At 34.4% G+C, this 17,691-nt stretch overlaps 2 protein-coding genes and 1 long non-coding RNA gene across 5 annotated transcripts in view; 2 read left to right on the top strand and 1 right to left on the bottom strand.

Moving 5' to 3' along the window:
* Nucleotides 1-17,691, bottom strand: part of gek (serine/threonine-protein kinase gek) — a 38,092-nt gene that overhangs the window by 10,695 nt on the left and 9,706 nt on the right. For all 3 annotated transcript variants that reach the window (XM_065358602.1, XM_065358604.1, XM_065358603.1), the window contains exons 16-25: nt 17,200-17,341; nt 16,992-17,116; nt 14,766-14,892; nt 14,516-14,664; nt 14,317-14,423; nt 9,326-9,537; nt 8,986-9,238; nt 8,627-8,913; nt 8,393-8,539; nt 8,165-8,300 (exon numbers count right to left, since the gene is read on the bottom strand). In XM_065358602.1, coding sequence (XP_065214674.1) covers nt 8,165-8,300; nt 8,393-8,539; nt 8,627-8,913; nt 8,986-9,238; nt 9,326-9,537; nt 14,317-14,423; nt 14,516-14,664; nt 14,766-14,892; nt 16,992-17,116; nt 17,200-17,341 — 1,685 coding nt within the window. The remainder of the gene's footprint in view (nt 1-8,164; nt 8,301-8,392; nt 8,540-8,626; nt 8,914-8,985; nt 9,239-9,325; nt 9,538-14,316; nt 14,424-14,515; nt 14,665-14,765; nt 14,893-16,991; nt 17,117-17,199; nt 17,342-17,691) is intronic.
* LOC135840567 (speckle-type POZ protein-like) lies at nt 2,643-4,143 on the top strand. The gene is made up of 2 exons (XM_065357173.1): nt 2,643-2,796; nt 2,873-4,143. Exons 1-2 carry the CDS (start codon nt 2,731-2,733, stop codon nt 3,956-3,958), a joined length of 1,152 nt encoding a protein of 383 aa, XP_065213245.1. The 5' UTR covers nt 2,643-2,730; the 3' UTR covers nt 3,959-4,143.
* Nucleotides 14,473-17,617, top strand: LOC135841586 (uncharacterized). Its single transcript, XR_010557949.1, has 2 exons — nt 14,473-14,603; nt 17,341-17,617. It is a non-coding gene; the product is annotated as an uncharacterized LOC135841586 (long non-coding RNA).

Genomic DNA, 17,691 nt, shown 5'->3' with positions numbered 1-17,691 from the left:
AGTAATTTATTTAGCAAAATAGCAGGATTTTTTTACAGTTTTGGCAAAACAGATTTTTGACAATTTTAGCAAAAAATCAGAATTTGCAAGGAATTTTTTTGAATTTTTAATTCAGTGATCGGTGGGGGGAGGAGGAGAAAATACGAATTAGAATCAGATAAAATTGGAAAAAAATTTCAAATTCTAAAAAAGAAAAAAATTTCAAATTCTAAAAAAGAAAAAAATTTCAAAGTTTGATTTTTAAAAAAATTGAAAAAAAAATTTGTCTCTGTGTCATCAAAAAAAAAAAAAATTGAAACTAAAGAACCAAAAAGGGTTGTTAGTTGCAGGGATTTTTACTTAGATGAAGGAATTTTTCACTTTGATGAAATGGTTGGGAGTTCTTTAAGGATTAGGATGAGCAGAGCTCCGTAGTTTTTCTATAATTCTGGCAAAACAACAGTACATTTCTCAAATGTTCTGGAGGAGGGGACAAGTCAAGTATTTATTGAAAAAAATTAGGATTTTTTCAAAACTGTCAAAAAAGGAAAACTTTTTTCCAATGTTATGGAGCGAAGGAGGAGAGCAAGTCAAAATTTACTCACAAGGGAACCTCTTGAGGTATCCGCCTCCGATTTGAACAGGACTGCGATTTTTGGAAAGAGCATGTTCTAAAACCCCCAAATCCAAATTTTCAGCTGCCCAAGTTCATTTTTCGATTTTTGGCGAATTTTTGAAAATCCAAAATTGACTATTTTGGTGATTTATGCTTTTTTTTAAAAAGTACGTACTTGATCAGTAAAAATGTTCAAAATAAGTCCTAAAACTGATATTAACCCCCCCCCCTCCAATCCAAATTTCGCCATTTCCAGCTATTCTGGAGCCTCCAGCGCGATTTTTCAATTTCTCCAGAATTTTGAATTTGCTCCAGAAGTCGTGAATATGAAGTTGGGCAGCTAAAAATCGAGTTGTGTGTTATACTCGATCTGCTTAACGAGTTTACCCACATTTGAGCCGATTCTGGAGCGGACACCTCAAGATTGGTTTTTTGACCAGTTTTTTTTCAAAATGAAAATATTCAAAAATCAAACATTTTCCCGTTTGCGTGAAACTTTTTGAAATTTGCACGAATCGCAGTATTTTATCATGAACTAACCCCAGGAGGGCGAATTTCGCCATTTCCAGCCTTTCTTTTGGGCCTCCCTTTAATTTTTGGATATTTTTATTATGAAAAAAGCTGGTCAAAAACCCACTCTTGAGGTGTCCCCTCCAGAATCGGCTCAAATGTGAATAAATTCGTTAAATAGTTCGAGCATAACACACAACTCGATTTTCAGCTGCCCAACTTCATATTGACGCCTTCTGGAGCAAATTCAAAATTCTGGAGAAATTGAAAAATCGCACTGGAGGCTCCAGAATGGCTGGAAATGGCAGAACTCGACCTCAGGGGGTTAGTTGTGTTCGAAATACAGCGATTCGCGCAAATTTCGAAAATTTCTTCGCAAACGGTGAAATTTTGATTTTTTTGGATTTCTTATTATGAAAAAAGCTGCTCAAAAAACCACTCTTGAGGTGTCCGCTCCAGAATCGGCTCAAATGTGGATAAACTCGTTAAACAGATCGAGTATAACACACAACTCGATTTTTAGCAGCCCAACTTCATATTCACGCTTTCTGGAGCTGGAGAAATTGAAAAATAGCGCTGGCGGCTCCAAAATAGCTGGAAATGGTGAAATTTGGATTTGGGTAATTAATATTAGTTTTGAGACTTATTTTGACCATTTTTATTGATCAAGTACGTACTTTTAAAAAAAAGCATAAATCGCCAAAAACTGTCAATTTTGAATTTTCAAAAATTCGCCAAAAATCGAAAAATGAACTTGGCCAGCTGAAAATTTGGTTTTGGAGGTTTTAGACTATGCTCTTTCCAAAAATCGCGGTCCCGTTCGAATCGGAGGCGGACACCTCAAGAGGTTCCCTTGTCAGGTTGAAAATTTTCAAGACAAACATTTCTTTATTTTCGAAAAAAAAAATAGAAACCAATAATTAAAAAAATTAAAAAAGAAATTGAAAATCTAAACGATGAAAAAATATTATTGAACTTGATCATTTATTGAATGTTTTGACCGCATCAGTAGTGAAATTTTTGACAAAATTGAACACGTTTGTGCCCCTCAAAGATGTTGAAATTCCATTTTGAAAATTAATTTGTTAAAAAAGTAATTTTAAAAAGTCCCCTGTGATTTTTTCAAATCATCAAACTGAAACTTTCTACTTCTATGCATGTTAATGAAAAGTTGAACTTTAATTTTAAAACACATTTAGATAAACTGTTGAAAGTTTGACTTCTCATAATAGAAAATATCTTCATAATTTCAAATATCCCAAAGCTATCACAATTCTAGGAAACATTCAGTCGATTTTCATCAAATCTAAATGACCATTGAATTTAATTAAGACATATTATACGCAATTAAGCCGGATTTATTTCCGGATACAGCATCAAAATGAATTAGATTTGTGTAATTTTCATCGATATTCATTACTCGTTAATCGAATTTGGAAACTTTTTATCGAAATTCGATTAGTCTCGCCGCATTTATCATTTCTGCACAATAATATTTACTATCTATATTAAAATAAGTGCTGATATTTATTTCGAAACAGCTACTCGTAAATTGTAAGTATTCGATTTTTTAGACTCGAAGTCGCTTCATTTCGAAACAACCAGCTACGTTGTCGAGTTGAAAAATGGATAATTCAAAGTCGAGTTGTCTTTGTTTAATATTTTTCATTTCCTTCTTCACTTCTGGTCAAGTACGTATATTATAGTTTACATCTCCGTAAATTTTTTTCAAATTCCAGTCAGTACTAAATTTTCGTAAATTTGCAGAATCAACCTTTGGACGATGGTTCGAATCGAAACAACGCCGATTGTAAATTGAGCAAGATCAGATGCGACACTGACGTAAAACTTCACCAATTAGAATACATTTGGACTATAAACCGTTTAGATTTTCACGAAGCGAATGAAAAAGGCCGAATGTACGAATTACTCTCACCCATATTCTCATCCCGTACAAGCGATCGGATCAGGTGGTATTTGAAACTATATTCGAAGAACTCGGCAGACGACGACGAAGATAGCGATCTCAGCTTGACCGTACATTTATGGCGAGAAAGCCAACCAGCCAAAGTACTCGCGAAAACATCGATCGTAGTTTTGGATAAAGATCAGAATGAAATATGGTCGAACAACGGCTCGGTACATCAATACTCTGTGGCAACCCCTTGGGGAGGAAAGATCCCCAAGAGTAAATTCTTCTCACACGATAAACTAACCATTGGCTTGAATATAACATTCCGCGAAGAAACCAAGAACGATATTATCCATAATGTTCAATCCGCTCCCATCAGCGATTCGGTTCCGGATTCTGGTCTTTTGGAGAGTTTGGCATTATTATTTGAAAATCGAGATAACGCCGACGTCGTAATTTTAGTCAACGGTAAAGAATTCCCTGCTCATAGAGCCATCTTAGCTGCTCGTAGTTCGGTTTTCGCTACTGTGTTTAAAGGCAGGACGGATAAGGGTAAAAAAATTAAACAACTCAATATCACGGACGAAGCCCTCAATGAAAATGTCGTCCGCGAAATGCTTCGTTACATTTATACCGGAAAGTGCGAAGATTTAGACACGCTAGCCGAAGGTTTACTAGTAGCTGCTCGTAAATACGAATTGAACGGATTGAAGAAGATTTGCAGCGAAGCTTTGGGCAAGAATCTGGATATTGAAAACGCGGCAAAAACCCTTATATTGGCAGATCAGAATGAGGAAAGTGGATTGAAGTCTCAAGCTATTCGCTTTATCGCCGGTAAATATAATCAGGTGTCGAATACCACAGATTGGAAACGTATTGTCGGTACAAATCCTGAATATTATCACGAAGTGTGCCAAGTTTTGTCCAACAGTAATAATTAAGGTGAGGACAAAATGGCACTGAAGTATTTCTCTTTATTATTTGATAAGTTTTCTTCCTATTTTGATAATAATTTGTATTTTTTTATGCTGAGTCAGCACTACTATTATTTTAAGAATATTTCAATTACATATAAGTCTTTATATTAATCCTTGGAATTTGAAATAAAAAATTCTACCGAATAAAATCACTAATGCCTTTTTTTCAAAAAGTAGAGCTAACAAATTAGAAAATGGAGGAGACATTTCGTACGTATTTTAAAAACTTGGTGGATATTCGATCGAAATTTTATACAGCATATAAAGAGATTAAGGTTGGAGATTTTTCACTCAGCAGTTCGGAAAATTGCACATGAAAATAGACGTTCTCGTTAAGAAATCTTTCTCTTCACCCCCCTCCCCTTTCCATCCATCCAAAGAAAAAAATTGCCAGAATCAACTCCGGTCTTTGATGAGAATTTTGAGTATATTTTTCAGTTGATAGGTTCACACATGCTACACCTGCTCCGCCCCCTCCTCCTTTTTGAAAGAACCTTTGAAAAAAAATCTAGTAAGTAAACACGGAATGATCAAGTTTCACCCTTTTGAAAAAGTTGAGGAAACTTCCAATTTCAATAATTTCTTTAATAACTCTAAATTTTCTGTGAAAAATTATACTTTGTTAATTTTTTTAGTGGGGGGAGGGGGGGTTGATTGGATAGCATTCGGAAAATTTAGTTGAAAAAAGGTAGTGATTTTTCCAAAATAAAAATCCGTTAGATACCATGCGAGTATTTTTGGATTTTTGATAAATTTTTTAAAAATCAAATTTGACCTAAAAATAAGGGAAAAAATCAAAATTTTGCCAAATTAACCTAGAAACCTTAAATTTTTGGTTGTGGAACCTCCAGTAGATTTTTGAATGTTGAAATTTACCTAAAATTTCGTCCAGAGTATTTTTGGATTTAAATGTGGTACAAAAATGAGAAGAAAATGAACAAAATGTTGCCAAATTCACCCAAACCTTGAATTTGGCTTACGGTTTTTTTTAATGTCAGAATTTCATTGCTGAATGGATTGTTTATTTATTTATTTATTTATTTATTTATTTTATGAACTAGTTTCGACTAAAAATTAAATTTTTTTCATCCCTCGGACTTGAAAATGTGTACAAGGGAGGTCCCAACTGTCAGAAAAATTTTTGAACCAAAAAAGATGAATTAAAAGAGCAGCGAAATACATCAACACTCAACAGCCAAAATTTCAAGAGCCAAAGTGCATTTTTTGGTTTTTGGCGAATCTTTAAAGATCAAATTTGGGCTAAAAATGTTTTTTAAAAAAATCAAAATTGTACAGAATTCACCTAAAACGCTGAAATTTAGTAAGTACTACAATTTCCAACTCTTCGAATCGATTAGAAACGTGTTCGAACCGCTTCCAGCAGTTCTGGAGCCTCCGGGAGATTTTCAGAACTCGAAATTCCCACAAAATTTCATTAGGAATCAAGTTGGAAAGCTAAAATTTATTTAATACACCAATTTCGATATTCTGAACCGATTTATGATGGTTGCAAGTCGTTCTGAAGCCTCCACCCATATTTTGAAAATTCTAGATTTTCAAAAAAGTGCCCAAAAACCGTCTAGGTAAGTCAATTTCAGCACGTATAAACACGACTGGTGCTTGTTTATGGTCTTTCGATCAAATACACACCAATTATAAGTTTCTGATGAAAATCTACCAAATCCAATAATTAGAATGTAAAAAATTAAAAATTATAATTTTTAAATATTGCTTTTTTTTAGGAGAGGGAGGGCAAGTTCCTTTTTTTCCCCAACAGACTAGATTACTGGAGCCTCTAGTAGATTTTTGAAACTTAAAATTCCCGCAACATTTTACCAAATAGAGTTGGTAAGCTGAAATTTACTTCGCAAACTAATTTCAATGCGATATGAAGTCGACTACATGATGATTTCAAATGGTTTTGAAGCTTCCAGCTACTTTTTGGAAATTTGTCGCTGGAAGCTCCAAAACGACTTGAAATCCACCAGCAGTCAACTTCGTAGAGTATTGAAATTAGTTTCAGAATGAATTTCGACTTTCCATCTCGCTTTGATAAAATTTTGGGGAAATTTCAAATTTCAAAAATCTGCTGGAGGCTCCAGTAATTTTCAAAAAATCTCTGGAGGCCCTAAAATGACTGAACTCACCTGAAGTCGTCTTCAGAGGGTGTTAAAATTGGAGTGTAGAGTAAATTTCAGCTTTCCATCTCCATTTGATGAAATTTTGTGAAAATTTAAAGTTTCAAAAATCTGCTGGAGGCTTCAGGAATTTTCAAAAAGTCGCTGGTGGCTCCAAAACGACTTGAAATTCACCTGCAGTACTTCGTAGCGTATTGAAATTAGTTTTTAGAATAAATTTCAGCTTTACACCTCCACTTTGATGGAATTTTGTGAGAATTTCGAGTTTCAAAAATCTGCTGGAGGCTCCAGAACTGTTCAAAACGGTTTGAAACAGTTTCCAATCGATTTGGCATGTCGAAAATAGGGTATATCCCAAATTTCAGCTTTCTTGGTCAATTTGGTAAAATGTTGATTTTTCCTCTCATTTTTGGCCTAAATTTGATTTTCAAAAATTCACCAAAAATCGAAAAAGGCACTTTAGCACTTGAAATTTTGACAGGTGATCAATTTTTGCCTGAAGATTTTTCGATCTACCTTTGTACGGTTTGAAAAATTTCGTGCAAATCCTATGTTGAAACGCAAAATCAGCGATTTCGGCTGACCTCACCTGTCAATCAAAATGACCGCCATTTTGTAACTATGGCCACTTTTTTTTAGTACAAGGGCTAGAAATGTTCCTAAAGACTCCCCCTTTAAGAAAAAAGTTGACCCAGAGGATCGACGGTGGGGGGGGGGTGATAGATCCTTGAGCGGGCTCCCGGAATATAGAATTTTGTGAAAATGTGATCGTTCGAAAACCTGCTGGAGGCTCCAGAACTGCTAAAAATGATTCGAAACCGTTTCTAATCGATTGAGGAGGAATTATCGAAAACAAGCCACGTGCCAAATTTCAGCTTTCTACGTCAATTGGGCAAAATTTTGATTTTTTTTTTTTTTGTATTTTTGGTCTGAATTTGATTTTTAAAAATTCGCCAAAAATCAAAAAATACATTTCGGTGTCTAAAATTTTGGTCTGCCTGTTTTGATACCACCTCGTCCTAACAGAGATTCATTTCGAGAGGAGATTATGGGCCCCAAAATTTTTGAAAATATGGAAATCCTCCTAATTAAAGTAACTAAAAATTGAAAAATTGTGAAAAATCAGGATTTCCTTCATTTTCGAATTTTTTGTTAAAGGGCGTTGACATTTTTCAACAAGAACTGCAAAACCGGAGGGGAAGTTGTGCACCCAAAATGTTTTAAGACTACAAAAATTCGTCTAATTCAGAAATCGTTGATTCAAGTCATTTTCCCTGACTCTTTTCCCGATTTTCCAGACAAATTTTCCAATCCATTTTTTCCAACTTTTCTATACTTACCCCATACTACAGGTAATTAAAAAAGAAGTTTCGGGGGGAGGGGGGTAATTTTTTTCATAGGTTTCTCTTGCAATTGGATACTTCTTCGGATACAAAATCAGCCATAAACTTCGATTAATTACTTTTTCAATTTAAAAAAAAAATAATTCCAAAATTTCAAGAACTTTGCGTGAAAATTACGAAATTCCTCGACTTTTCCAGTCGAATTTTTACTCTTTTTAGAAATTTTGATGCGCACAAACCCCCTCAATTGGACTCCGTGAGGTCAAAATCATACTCTCATGTTCGCTTTTCAAGTAATAATGTGACCGGATCAAAAAAATGAGCTAATATTCCAGCTTCCAACGTATATAAATTAGAGACACAATCAATATGACATTTTACACTAACAATATGTTTGAATTTTGACCAAAATTGATTAACTCGTAACTCCCCCTCCTCCCCCTTCCCCGTGTTCAAATCTCATTCTAAAAATTAACCTGCTGAAAAATTTTTTTACTCATTTTTCAAAATATTTATACAAAAAGAGGAGTTTTTACGCTTTTATTAGATTGAATAAATTTCAACTCCTGATTTTAAAACAAAATATTTATTCGCTCGTCCAAAAATTGGCTTCAAGTTGGGCCAGAAAATATGTAATTTGTATTTCACCTTATAAAATATTTCAATAGGTACGAGGAATTCACACTTACCAGATCTATCAAGATCGATACAGTAAAGACCATCATCGCTGCCCACAACGATACGTTCCGGATCGATGATGACAGCAGACATGGCGCTTTTCACAAATGACACGCTATTATCAACTACTTCTTTGGCACGGAATATCTGAGGACGTAAAATGTAAATACATAAGTCATCAAAAAGATTAGTTGAAGTACTCGAGTACAAAATAGGTACATCAGAATTATCTCACTTACCATCGTATTTGGTAAATTATTTCGTTTAAGAATACGATGCAGTTCACTGAGAGCGACTACCCATTTAGTTTTTTCGCTTTCCGTATCGGCCAACATCAAGGTATAATTTTTTAAATCATGGCTGCCATCGATCAACGATGTCGTAATCTGCACAAAAAAAAAAAAATAGAAATCACGTAATTTACAAAATGGACTATTATCACAATATTATGATCATAGAATGGTGCAACTTACACGGAATATGCAAGGTATATCTTTTTTGGTAGCGTGAATTACATCGGATTCTCGAACTGATGACACAGAGAACTCTTCATCTCGCATATCGAGCACTTGAGATACGTTGACCGAAGCCAAAGCGTTCCTTTCGGGCGAAATGTCGTAAAGGAATAGTTTAAAATCGCACACAACCACGAACTGTCTTAACCATCCCTTCTTAACACCTCCGGTTTTTGGCACCTTGACGTATCCTTCGTACGCAGTACCTATACCTCTCGTAGGATCGATACCAAGAGGTCGTTTGGCTATAAAAATACAAATAAAATGATTAAATAATCAATCGACGACTCGATTCTCGTACTCTGAGGATAACTCACTTTGATCCGGTGGCACAGGACACAAAGTAGGTAATTTACTACAGCATGAAATATGGCAAACGAAACCGCATACTTCGCATACGGCTCCTTGACGAGTCAATCCGATCATTAGCGACGTACAATGGTTACATTTGGTGGGAGCTGCGAACGTGCGAATTAAAAACTTATGCATGTTGCCTTTTCTCGGATCCATACTCATTTGTTGTTGCTTAGCGCTGTGTAGCGAGGTAGGAGACGTGCACCGACCCAAATCCTGAACAAAAACAAACTCAAGTAAAAAAAAACATCGGTATTTTTGGCTGAAAAGTAAAAAATGAGAGATGGTTTGTGGAATAATTACGTTCGCGTTGCTGAGTTCCGATAAATTTGATTTGCTACTTTCGATCGATGGTATACGATTATCTTCGATGTCACCCTCTTCACTTTCGGCCGAACCTCCCATCCTGTGATAGCGGTCGTTCATTAATGAACTATTGTCGGCATTCGATGTTAGTGATGTGTTGTTCAAGAAATGTTCCAAAAATGATATTTGAGATGATGGACGTTCCAAAACTGTAAAAAAAATAACGCGAAATAGTAAGAGAAAATTATTGCAATAAGTGTTGAATAGTCGCTGGAAAAGATACTAAAATTCTACGCCTGTTGTCGAATTAGCTTCGAAAAAATCCAACTGAGCTTTGTCAAATACTCGTACACAGTTAATGTAACACGTTGGTTTAAATTCTAAATTATCAGGGTGTCTAGTTTTTCAAAGAAATGATCTTCCTCGTTTTTCCAAACCAACTTTCCCAATTTCTCGAAAATTTTGCTCGAGCCTGATTTTTGAAAAGATCGAGAAAGGGGGTTTGGGTGACTATTTTTTTCAATGTTTCCATTTAAAGCCTCTCTCTGCAATTAAATTGGTTTCATTCGAAGAATTTCTTAGATTAAAAAATTATTCAAGTAAGCGAGACAAACTCATGCCCTGAAAATTTTTATAATTAGCATTTCAGTCATTTTTAGACATTCTGACATTAGTACACCAATTTCTTCGACCCAAAAACCATGAAGACCATTTGAAAAGATTTAATTTTGGTGGAATTTCAACCCCCTTCAGCAGTCCATTCAAAGCTCCCCCTTCCACAATCCAAATTGAGCTAATTATTTCAATTCGTGAATCAACGATTTTTTTAGAAGAAAAGGGGGAGGGGGGTTCGGAAAGCTTCCGATTTTTCAATAGGCCTTGAATGTTCTTTTTAGTCCAGATTTTCAATTATAGTAGGCAATTTCAAGATTTTGATTTTTTTTTAAGTGCCATGCGACCTATCACAACATGTTAAAATTTTACGAGAACTCCAAAAATTTCAACGATAATATTTTCTGAGCATTCTTAAAAGGAATTTTGAGATAAAGATTGAATTTGATTTTCGAAATTTTTGAAAAAATGTCATGCAACTAATCAAAATGGGTTAAAATTTCGCAAAAACTTCAAATATTTCATCAAAATTCCTTCTTGAGTTTTTTTTTTTTTTTTGAAGAATCTTGAGCCCAAGATTGAGTTGAAATTTCAGTCTTTATGAAAAATTTATATCAAATAATTTTTTTTTTTTTGGTCTTTTGGATGAATTCTGACAAATGGAACCTCTTGAGGTGTCACACTCCGATTTGAACGAGACCGCGATTTTTGGAAAGAGCATAGTCTAAAACTTCCAAAACCAAATTTTCACTTTCCCAAGTTCATTTTTCGATTTTTGACGAATTTTTAAAAATTCAAAATTGACTGTTTTTTTGGCGATTTCTGCTTTTTTTAAAAAGTACGTACTTGATCAATAAAAATGGTCAAAATAAGTCCAAAAACTAATATTAACTACCCGAATCTAAATTTCATCATTTCCAGCCATTCTGGAGCCTCCAGCGTGATTTTTCAATTTCTCCAGAATTTTGAATTTGCTCCAGAAGGCGTGAATATGAAGTTAGGCAGTTAAAAATCGAGTTGTATATTACACTCGACCTGTTTAACGAGTTTATCTACATTTGAGCCGATTTTGGGAGTGACACCTCAAAAGTGGCTTTTTGATCAGTTTTTTTTCAAAATTAAAAAATCAAAAAAAATCAAAAGATAACCGTTTGTGTGGAAATTTTTGAAATTCACGCGAATCGCTGTATTCTGTATTTTGTCCGAAACTAACCCCCCAAATCCTAATTTCACAATTTCCAGCCATTCTGGAGCCTCCAGCGCGATTTTTCAATTTCTCCAGAAATTTGAATTTGCTCCAGAAGGCGTGAATATGAAGTTAGGCAGCTAAAAATCGAGTTGTGTATTATACTCGACCTGTTTAACGAGTTTATCTACATTTGAGCCGATTTTGGCAATGACACCTCAAGAGTGGTTTTCTGACAAGCTTTTTTCAAAAAATTAAAAAATCCAAAAAATCAAAAGATGGTCGTTTGCGAGGAAATTTTTGAAATTTGCGCGAATCGCTGTATTTCTTTAAGCACTAACCCCCGGAGCGCAAATTCTACCATTTCCAGCCGTTTTGGAGCGAGAGTGACACCTCAAAAAACCTCTCTTGAGGTGTCACTCTCAAAATCTGCTCAAATGTGGATAAACTCGTTGAACAGGTCGAGTGTAATATACAACTCGATTTTTAGCTGCCTAACTTTATATTCACGCCTTCTTGGAGCAAATTCAAAATTCTGGAGAAATTGAAAAATTGCGCTGGAGGCTCCAGAATGGCTGGAAATGGTGAAATTTGGATTTGGGTAATTAATATTAGTTTTGGGACTTATTTTGACCATTCTTATTGATCAAGTACGTACTTTTTAAAAAAAAGCATAAATCGCCAAAAACAGTTAATTTTGAATTTTTAATAATTCGTCAAAAATCGAAAAATGAATTTGGGCAGCTGAAAATTTGGTTTTGGGAGTTTTAGACTATGCTCTTTCTAAAAATCGCGGTCCCGTTCAAATCGGAGTGTGACACCTCAAGAGGTTCCCTTGTCAGCATTTTTAAAAGGAATTTTGAGGTCAAGATTGAATTTGATTTCCAAATTTTTGAAAAAATGTCATGCAACCAATCAAAACGGGTTAAAATTTCGCAAAAAGTTCAAATATTTCATCAAAATTCCTTCTGTTTTTTTTTTTTTTTTTTTTTGAATAATCTTTAGCCCAAGATTGATTTAAAATTTTCAAACTTTATGAAAAAATATCAAATAATTTTTTTTTTGCCTTTTGGATGAATTCTGAGATCAAAATTGAGTAGATTCTTTTTTTTTAAATATCAATTCAATCTGCTTTGTGGTATCACTGAATTTTCTCTCTGTGTGACTCATTTTGATGGGTCATCAACTCATCATGGATGCGACTCGTTTCCCAACAATGCAAAAAACTGAATCAATTATGGGATAATTTTTCATAAATTTTCAAAAATGCTCAAAAACAATTTTAATGGGTCACATGGCCCTTTATCAAAATTCCCAAAAATAACGATTCATTTTAGGGGCTCAAAGTTCATCAAAAATGCTCAAAAAACCACTTCGATGAGAATTTTTAAATTTTCGCGAAATTTTAACCCACTTTGACGAGTCGCATGACACGTTTCCTTGAAAATTTCGAAAATCATGACCCAAGTTTGAGCTCAAAATGCTTCTAAAATAGTCAGAAGTCATTACCGTAAAAATATTTGAAATTCTCGCGAAATTTTGACCGATTTTAATAGGTAATCGTGCATAATTTTTCAAAATTTTAATATTTTTGACCCATTTTAACAGGTTGAATGACACTTTTTAAGCTCAAAACTCATCATAACTGCTCAAAAAAAAATTCAAAAATCCCAATAGATTATTCTCATTTTCGTATTCAAAATTACTGAAAAACGCTTAAAAAATATTTTCGTCGAAATATTTATGATTTTTTATAAGATTTAATATTCTTCAAAAAAATCATAAAATACATCGAAACTCAAATTTATAACCCGCCCACCCTTTTTTAACACAAATAAAATCGAACCTAACACCTCGACGAGATAAAATACAAATACGTACGTAAAGGATCCATTTTCCATACACCAAAGTCTCTAACCTTCAAGGTACATCACTACCAATTTAAAAAAGTAATTAATATAGCAATATTAGCACGCAGTGAGGATTAACACGCATCAAATTACACCGCATTTATAAAGCAACGCCGTCGTCAGATCACCGCCACACATTCACACATCCGCGAATTACGATAAATCGTCGTCAATAAACCACTTCAAAGAATCCACCAAGCAGCGGTCGTGTTATCGTATTACTCATGAAAACCAAACAGTTCCAAATTAGTACATGTGAATTGGTTAATAAACAGAGCACACATTCGCCAACTGACAAACAAACACACATAAACACGCGTCTATGAACAACACCGTATTAGAGAGAAGAAAAAATTTAAAAAAAATAAAAAAAAAGGTAAAGAAAACTCGAAGGAACAACCACGCTGCGTATTCTGATGTGACAAAAAAAAGAGCAGAGCAGCAATAGCAGCGTCATTCATCACGCAACAACACTCGCACGCATTACCCGAAATTATGAAGAGGGTAGGCTCTCGTCAGAGATACACTTTCAACAGTATGATTAACAGCCCCCAAAAACAGCTCGTTACACCAATAAATAAAGGCATTTTGTCTAAAAAAAAAATCACAAGACAGAAAACAGAAGAAGAATATTATGCAAAAAAATGAAAAAAAAATCATTAGAACAGAATATTGTTGTTGTTTTTTTTAGCATGCAGAAAACCAATAATCGTTGTTCAGAATGATTCACACGGATACGATCTGTTTGCTTTGATAAAATTTGATTCATGAACATAGCGTACTTAGAAGCTTTCAAGAGTCAATTTGAAGTGGTGAAGGATAATTCACGATAATAAAAATGATACGAAAATATCAAGGTATTAGGAAAAAAATTTAAGATTTCGGAACGAAAAAATGTTCATAAAACAAAATATAACTCACTTACTAATCTCTTCTCAAAGAAAACAGATACCGACGGAATCACTCTGTGCACATAAATACATACAAATAAGCCTTTTTCCTCGATAAAAAAAATAACGAAGCTACTTTTGGCAATAAACATGAAAAAAAAATACTCGCAAACGAAAATTCAAAACTATTCGTAGGTATTTTTTTTAATAACGACGAATTACACTAAAGCCCAAATGTACGACGTCCGGTAAAAGCTCTCAATTAAATCGACACGTATATAAATGCGAGAGTAGAGAGATAAAGAGAGAGACAGAGAGACAGAACCACAGACATGATTATCTCATGGGTGTCAAAAGTAGACCCCTTGACAGCTATAAAACTACACTTACATCCGTCTCCGGTTTCCAAACGCGTTTGTAATTCCTTTAAATTAATATCTTTGCGTTTCAGTTCGTGAGCCATGTTCTCGTATTGTTGTCGCAGATCGCGTAATTCTCTGTAAAATAGATAAAAGAAAAAATATACATAAAGGACTGGTCATCAGTAGGTGTGAATAAAAATCAGATTTCATGATCGACAACAACTCACTTCTGCGCGGCGATATATTCGGCTCGAGTTTTACTTAGCTCTTCGCTGATGGACTGTTTAGCTTGGATTTCCGATTGCAGGCTACTTTGTAAGTTTAATAATTCCATTTTCTCTAATTTTTGACTTCTGCGATTACGCCAGCTGTGATCCTGCAAATATGGGGCACGATAAGTTAGGATATTTCGATTAGGAGATTTATCGCAGAAGCTAACGAGGCGGTGGATGGATGAAAAAGCGAGCTTGCACTTACAATTCGAGAAGGTGTACTGCTATTGGTGAATGAAGAAGCAGCGCAGTGTTTCAAATACTCGAGTTCTTCGACCATTTTCGTAGCTAAGGCTTGTAAATATCCTCGAGCGTCTTTTTCGTCAGCAACCCTGCGAAATGAAATGATACGATAAGAATTTTAAATGCTTCGGTTATGCTATTTTCATATCAACTCGACCAAAAATTCCTATCACAAAAAAATTTAGAATCGGACAAAGCTGAATCGAAAGAGCATGTAAAAATACACGACCATCCAAAATTTCAAGATGTGGAGATCATTTTTCGATTTTTAGAAAATTTTTGAAAATCAAATCTGGGTCAAAAACGAAAAAAAAAATCAAAATTTCAACAAATTGATCCAGAAAGCTGAAATTTGGTATTTATCCTATTTCTGACCCTTCGAATCGATTACAAACCGGTTCAAACCTATTTGAGCGGTTTTGACTGGAGCCTCCAGCAGGTTTCGATGGTTGAAATTTCCGTAAAATTTTACTCAATGAAATTGTAAAGCTAAAATTTAGTTTATACCCCAATTTCAACAGGCTGAATTGATAGACACTAATTTCAAGAAATTCTAGAGCCTCCAGCAACTTCTTAGAAATTCCAGATTTCCAAAAAAACGTCAAGTCCGTCTAATCCAACTTTCAGCACATATAAATGTGATTGCTGCTTGTTGGTGAACCAGTTGACCGATTACACGTAATTTTTCCAAAATCGGTGTCCGTGCATTTTTTTCGAACATGAAAGCATATGATTCCGAAATGGTAGCAACCGATTTGGGAAAAACAGTGTATAATCAGTCAAGTGGGTCACTAACAAACACCAATCAAATTTATACGAGGTAAAGTTGCGTTGGACAGTTTTTATGGCTTTTTTTTTGAAAGTCTGGAATTTCCAAAAAGTCGCTCGAGGCTCCAAAACGGCTTGAAACCATTTCCAATCGAATTCAGCATGTTGAAATAAGGACGTAAATTAAATTTTATCTTTCCAACTTCACTGGATAAAATATTGTGTTGATTTCAACTTTCGAAAATCTGCTGGAGGCTCCAGAACTGCTCGAAACCGTTTCTAATTGATACGAGGTGTCAAAACCATTCAGGTTTCTGGATCAATTTGGAAAAATTCTGATTTTTTTTTGCATTCTCTGTCCTGATTTAATTTTCAAAAATTCGCCAAAAATCGAAAAATGCATTTGAGCAGCTGAAAATTTGGCTAGAGATGTATTTTTGCATGTTCTTTCGATTTACATAGCTCTGTTCAGTTCAAAAAATTCGGTACCATGAGCCCCCTTCTCCCTCCCTAGGTTCAAAAAAAAACCAAAATTATGAGAAAAATACAATTTAAGCAAAAGTTTTCCATTTCTGCGTCAAAGTTCGTCTAAATAATTCCTTTTTCAAGAAAAAAAAACTTCTCCGGTCACGAGCGCTATTTTGGTTCATTGTACGAAGCCCAGAAAAACAATTAAAATGAAAGAAAATGTAAGTCAGTAAACATTTGTAGGAAATCTCTCTTTCTTTGATTATGAACCCCTTTTCAAGTAAAAATCTTTCTCGCTCCCCTAAACATTGTAGGTCCCCAAGCATAAGACCTTAAAAAATGAGAGAAATTCTTGAAAAAATTGAAAATTGAAGAGGGTAAAAATGCTTTGAAAATTTGTAATTTCTGGTCAGAATTATTTTTAATATATTCCGCTTTTCAAGGACCCTCCCCCCTCCCCCTCCAACAAAACTATTCATTTTTCATTTTATTCAACTCTTTGGAGGGCTCTATACAAAGGGAGAAACATTGTTCGAGGAGGGGAGGGGGGTAAAAAAAGTTCTTTCTTAAAAAACGGTTCACTTAGAAAAATTTTCAACAAAAATGAAAAATTTTCAAAAAAAAAAGTTCACAGATTTAAATTTTTTTCCATTTTTTTGAATTCATTTCAACTCTTGAAAATTCTATTCAAGGGAACAAAAATAGAGTTCGAGATCCTGGAGGAGGTTTATTCTGGAAAAGAGGAATTATTTTAAAAAATTTCAAGTAAATTGTGCTGGTGGTTGTTTTCTTATTTGATGAGTAAATAAATTTGAAAAAAATTGAATAATAATTATGATTTTGAAACTCTCTGATCAAATTGACACAGAAAGACCAGTCAACAAATTTCGAACGTGTGAAAACAGCGATAAAACATCAGGAACTTCGATTAAGTACGCCAACGACAACGTACCATTGAATAATTTCATTTATCTGCGCTTCCCATTGAACAATAGCTTCCTTCTTGTTGTAAAGCTGCTGATAATCCTGCTCCAACTGTTTCCTTTCGTTTTTAATCCGACCGACATTTTCATGTAACTATTGAAACAAAAGAAAAAATGTACCATGTAAAAAATCTTATCGAAATTCCTATCCGAATTTTCACTTCTCCCCAGACTTACCTCTCTTTCCAACGATTCTCGTCTGACATCGGATTCGAGTAATTGATCTTTGAGGGAATTAATCTCTAATTTATATTTATGTTGACGTTGAGCAATATCTTCGTTATGTTCGGCTTGCAATTTTTCCATTTCTTGTTTTAGGCTGCAAAGTGGGACAGAATAATACATGAAAAACGAGTCGATACATTCCAAGAGTGAAATCGCGTTGAAAAAAATGTGGTTCGAAAAAAGACAGCCCAGGTATCAACGTTCGTGGGCTGACACCTGTTCCAGTTCGACGTCGATATTGTCTCTAATATTAACGTTTATTTTATTTTTATTTTTTTTCATTTATATAATTGTTTTTTTCTTTTATAAAATTCAGCGTAAAGTTACGACGAGCAGCGTGATTCAATAATACATTATGAGAAATACGCAATTTTGAGTGTAATTGATTGAATAATGATGAAGGATTTTTAAAAAAAATAGATTTCGATGCATTTTTTCGGACAT

This window comes from Planococcus citri, chromosome 3 (assembly GCF_950023065.1).
Source record: "Planococcus citri chromosome 3, ihPlaCitr1.1, whole genome shotgun sequence".
In the NCBI taxonomy this organism is placed as follows: domain Eukaryota; kingdom Metazoa; phylum Arthropoda; class Insecta; order Hemiptera; family Pseudococcidae; genus Planococcus; species Planococcus citri.
The sequence above is the reverse complement of the archived record's forward strand: the minus strand, read 5'-3'. Positions and strand labels throughout refer to the sequence as shown.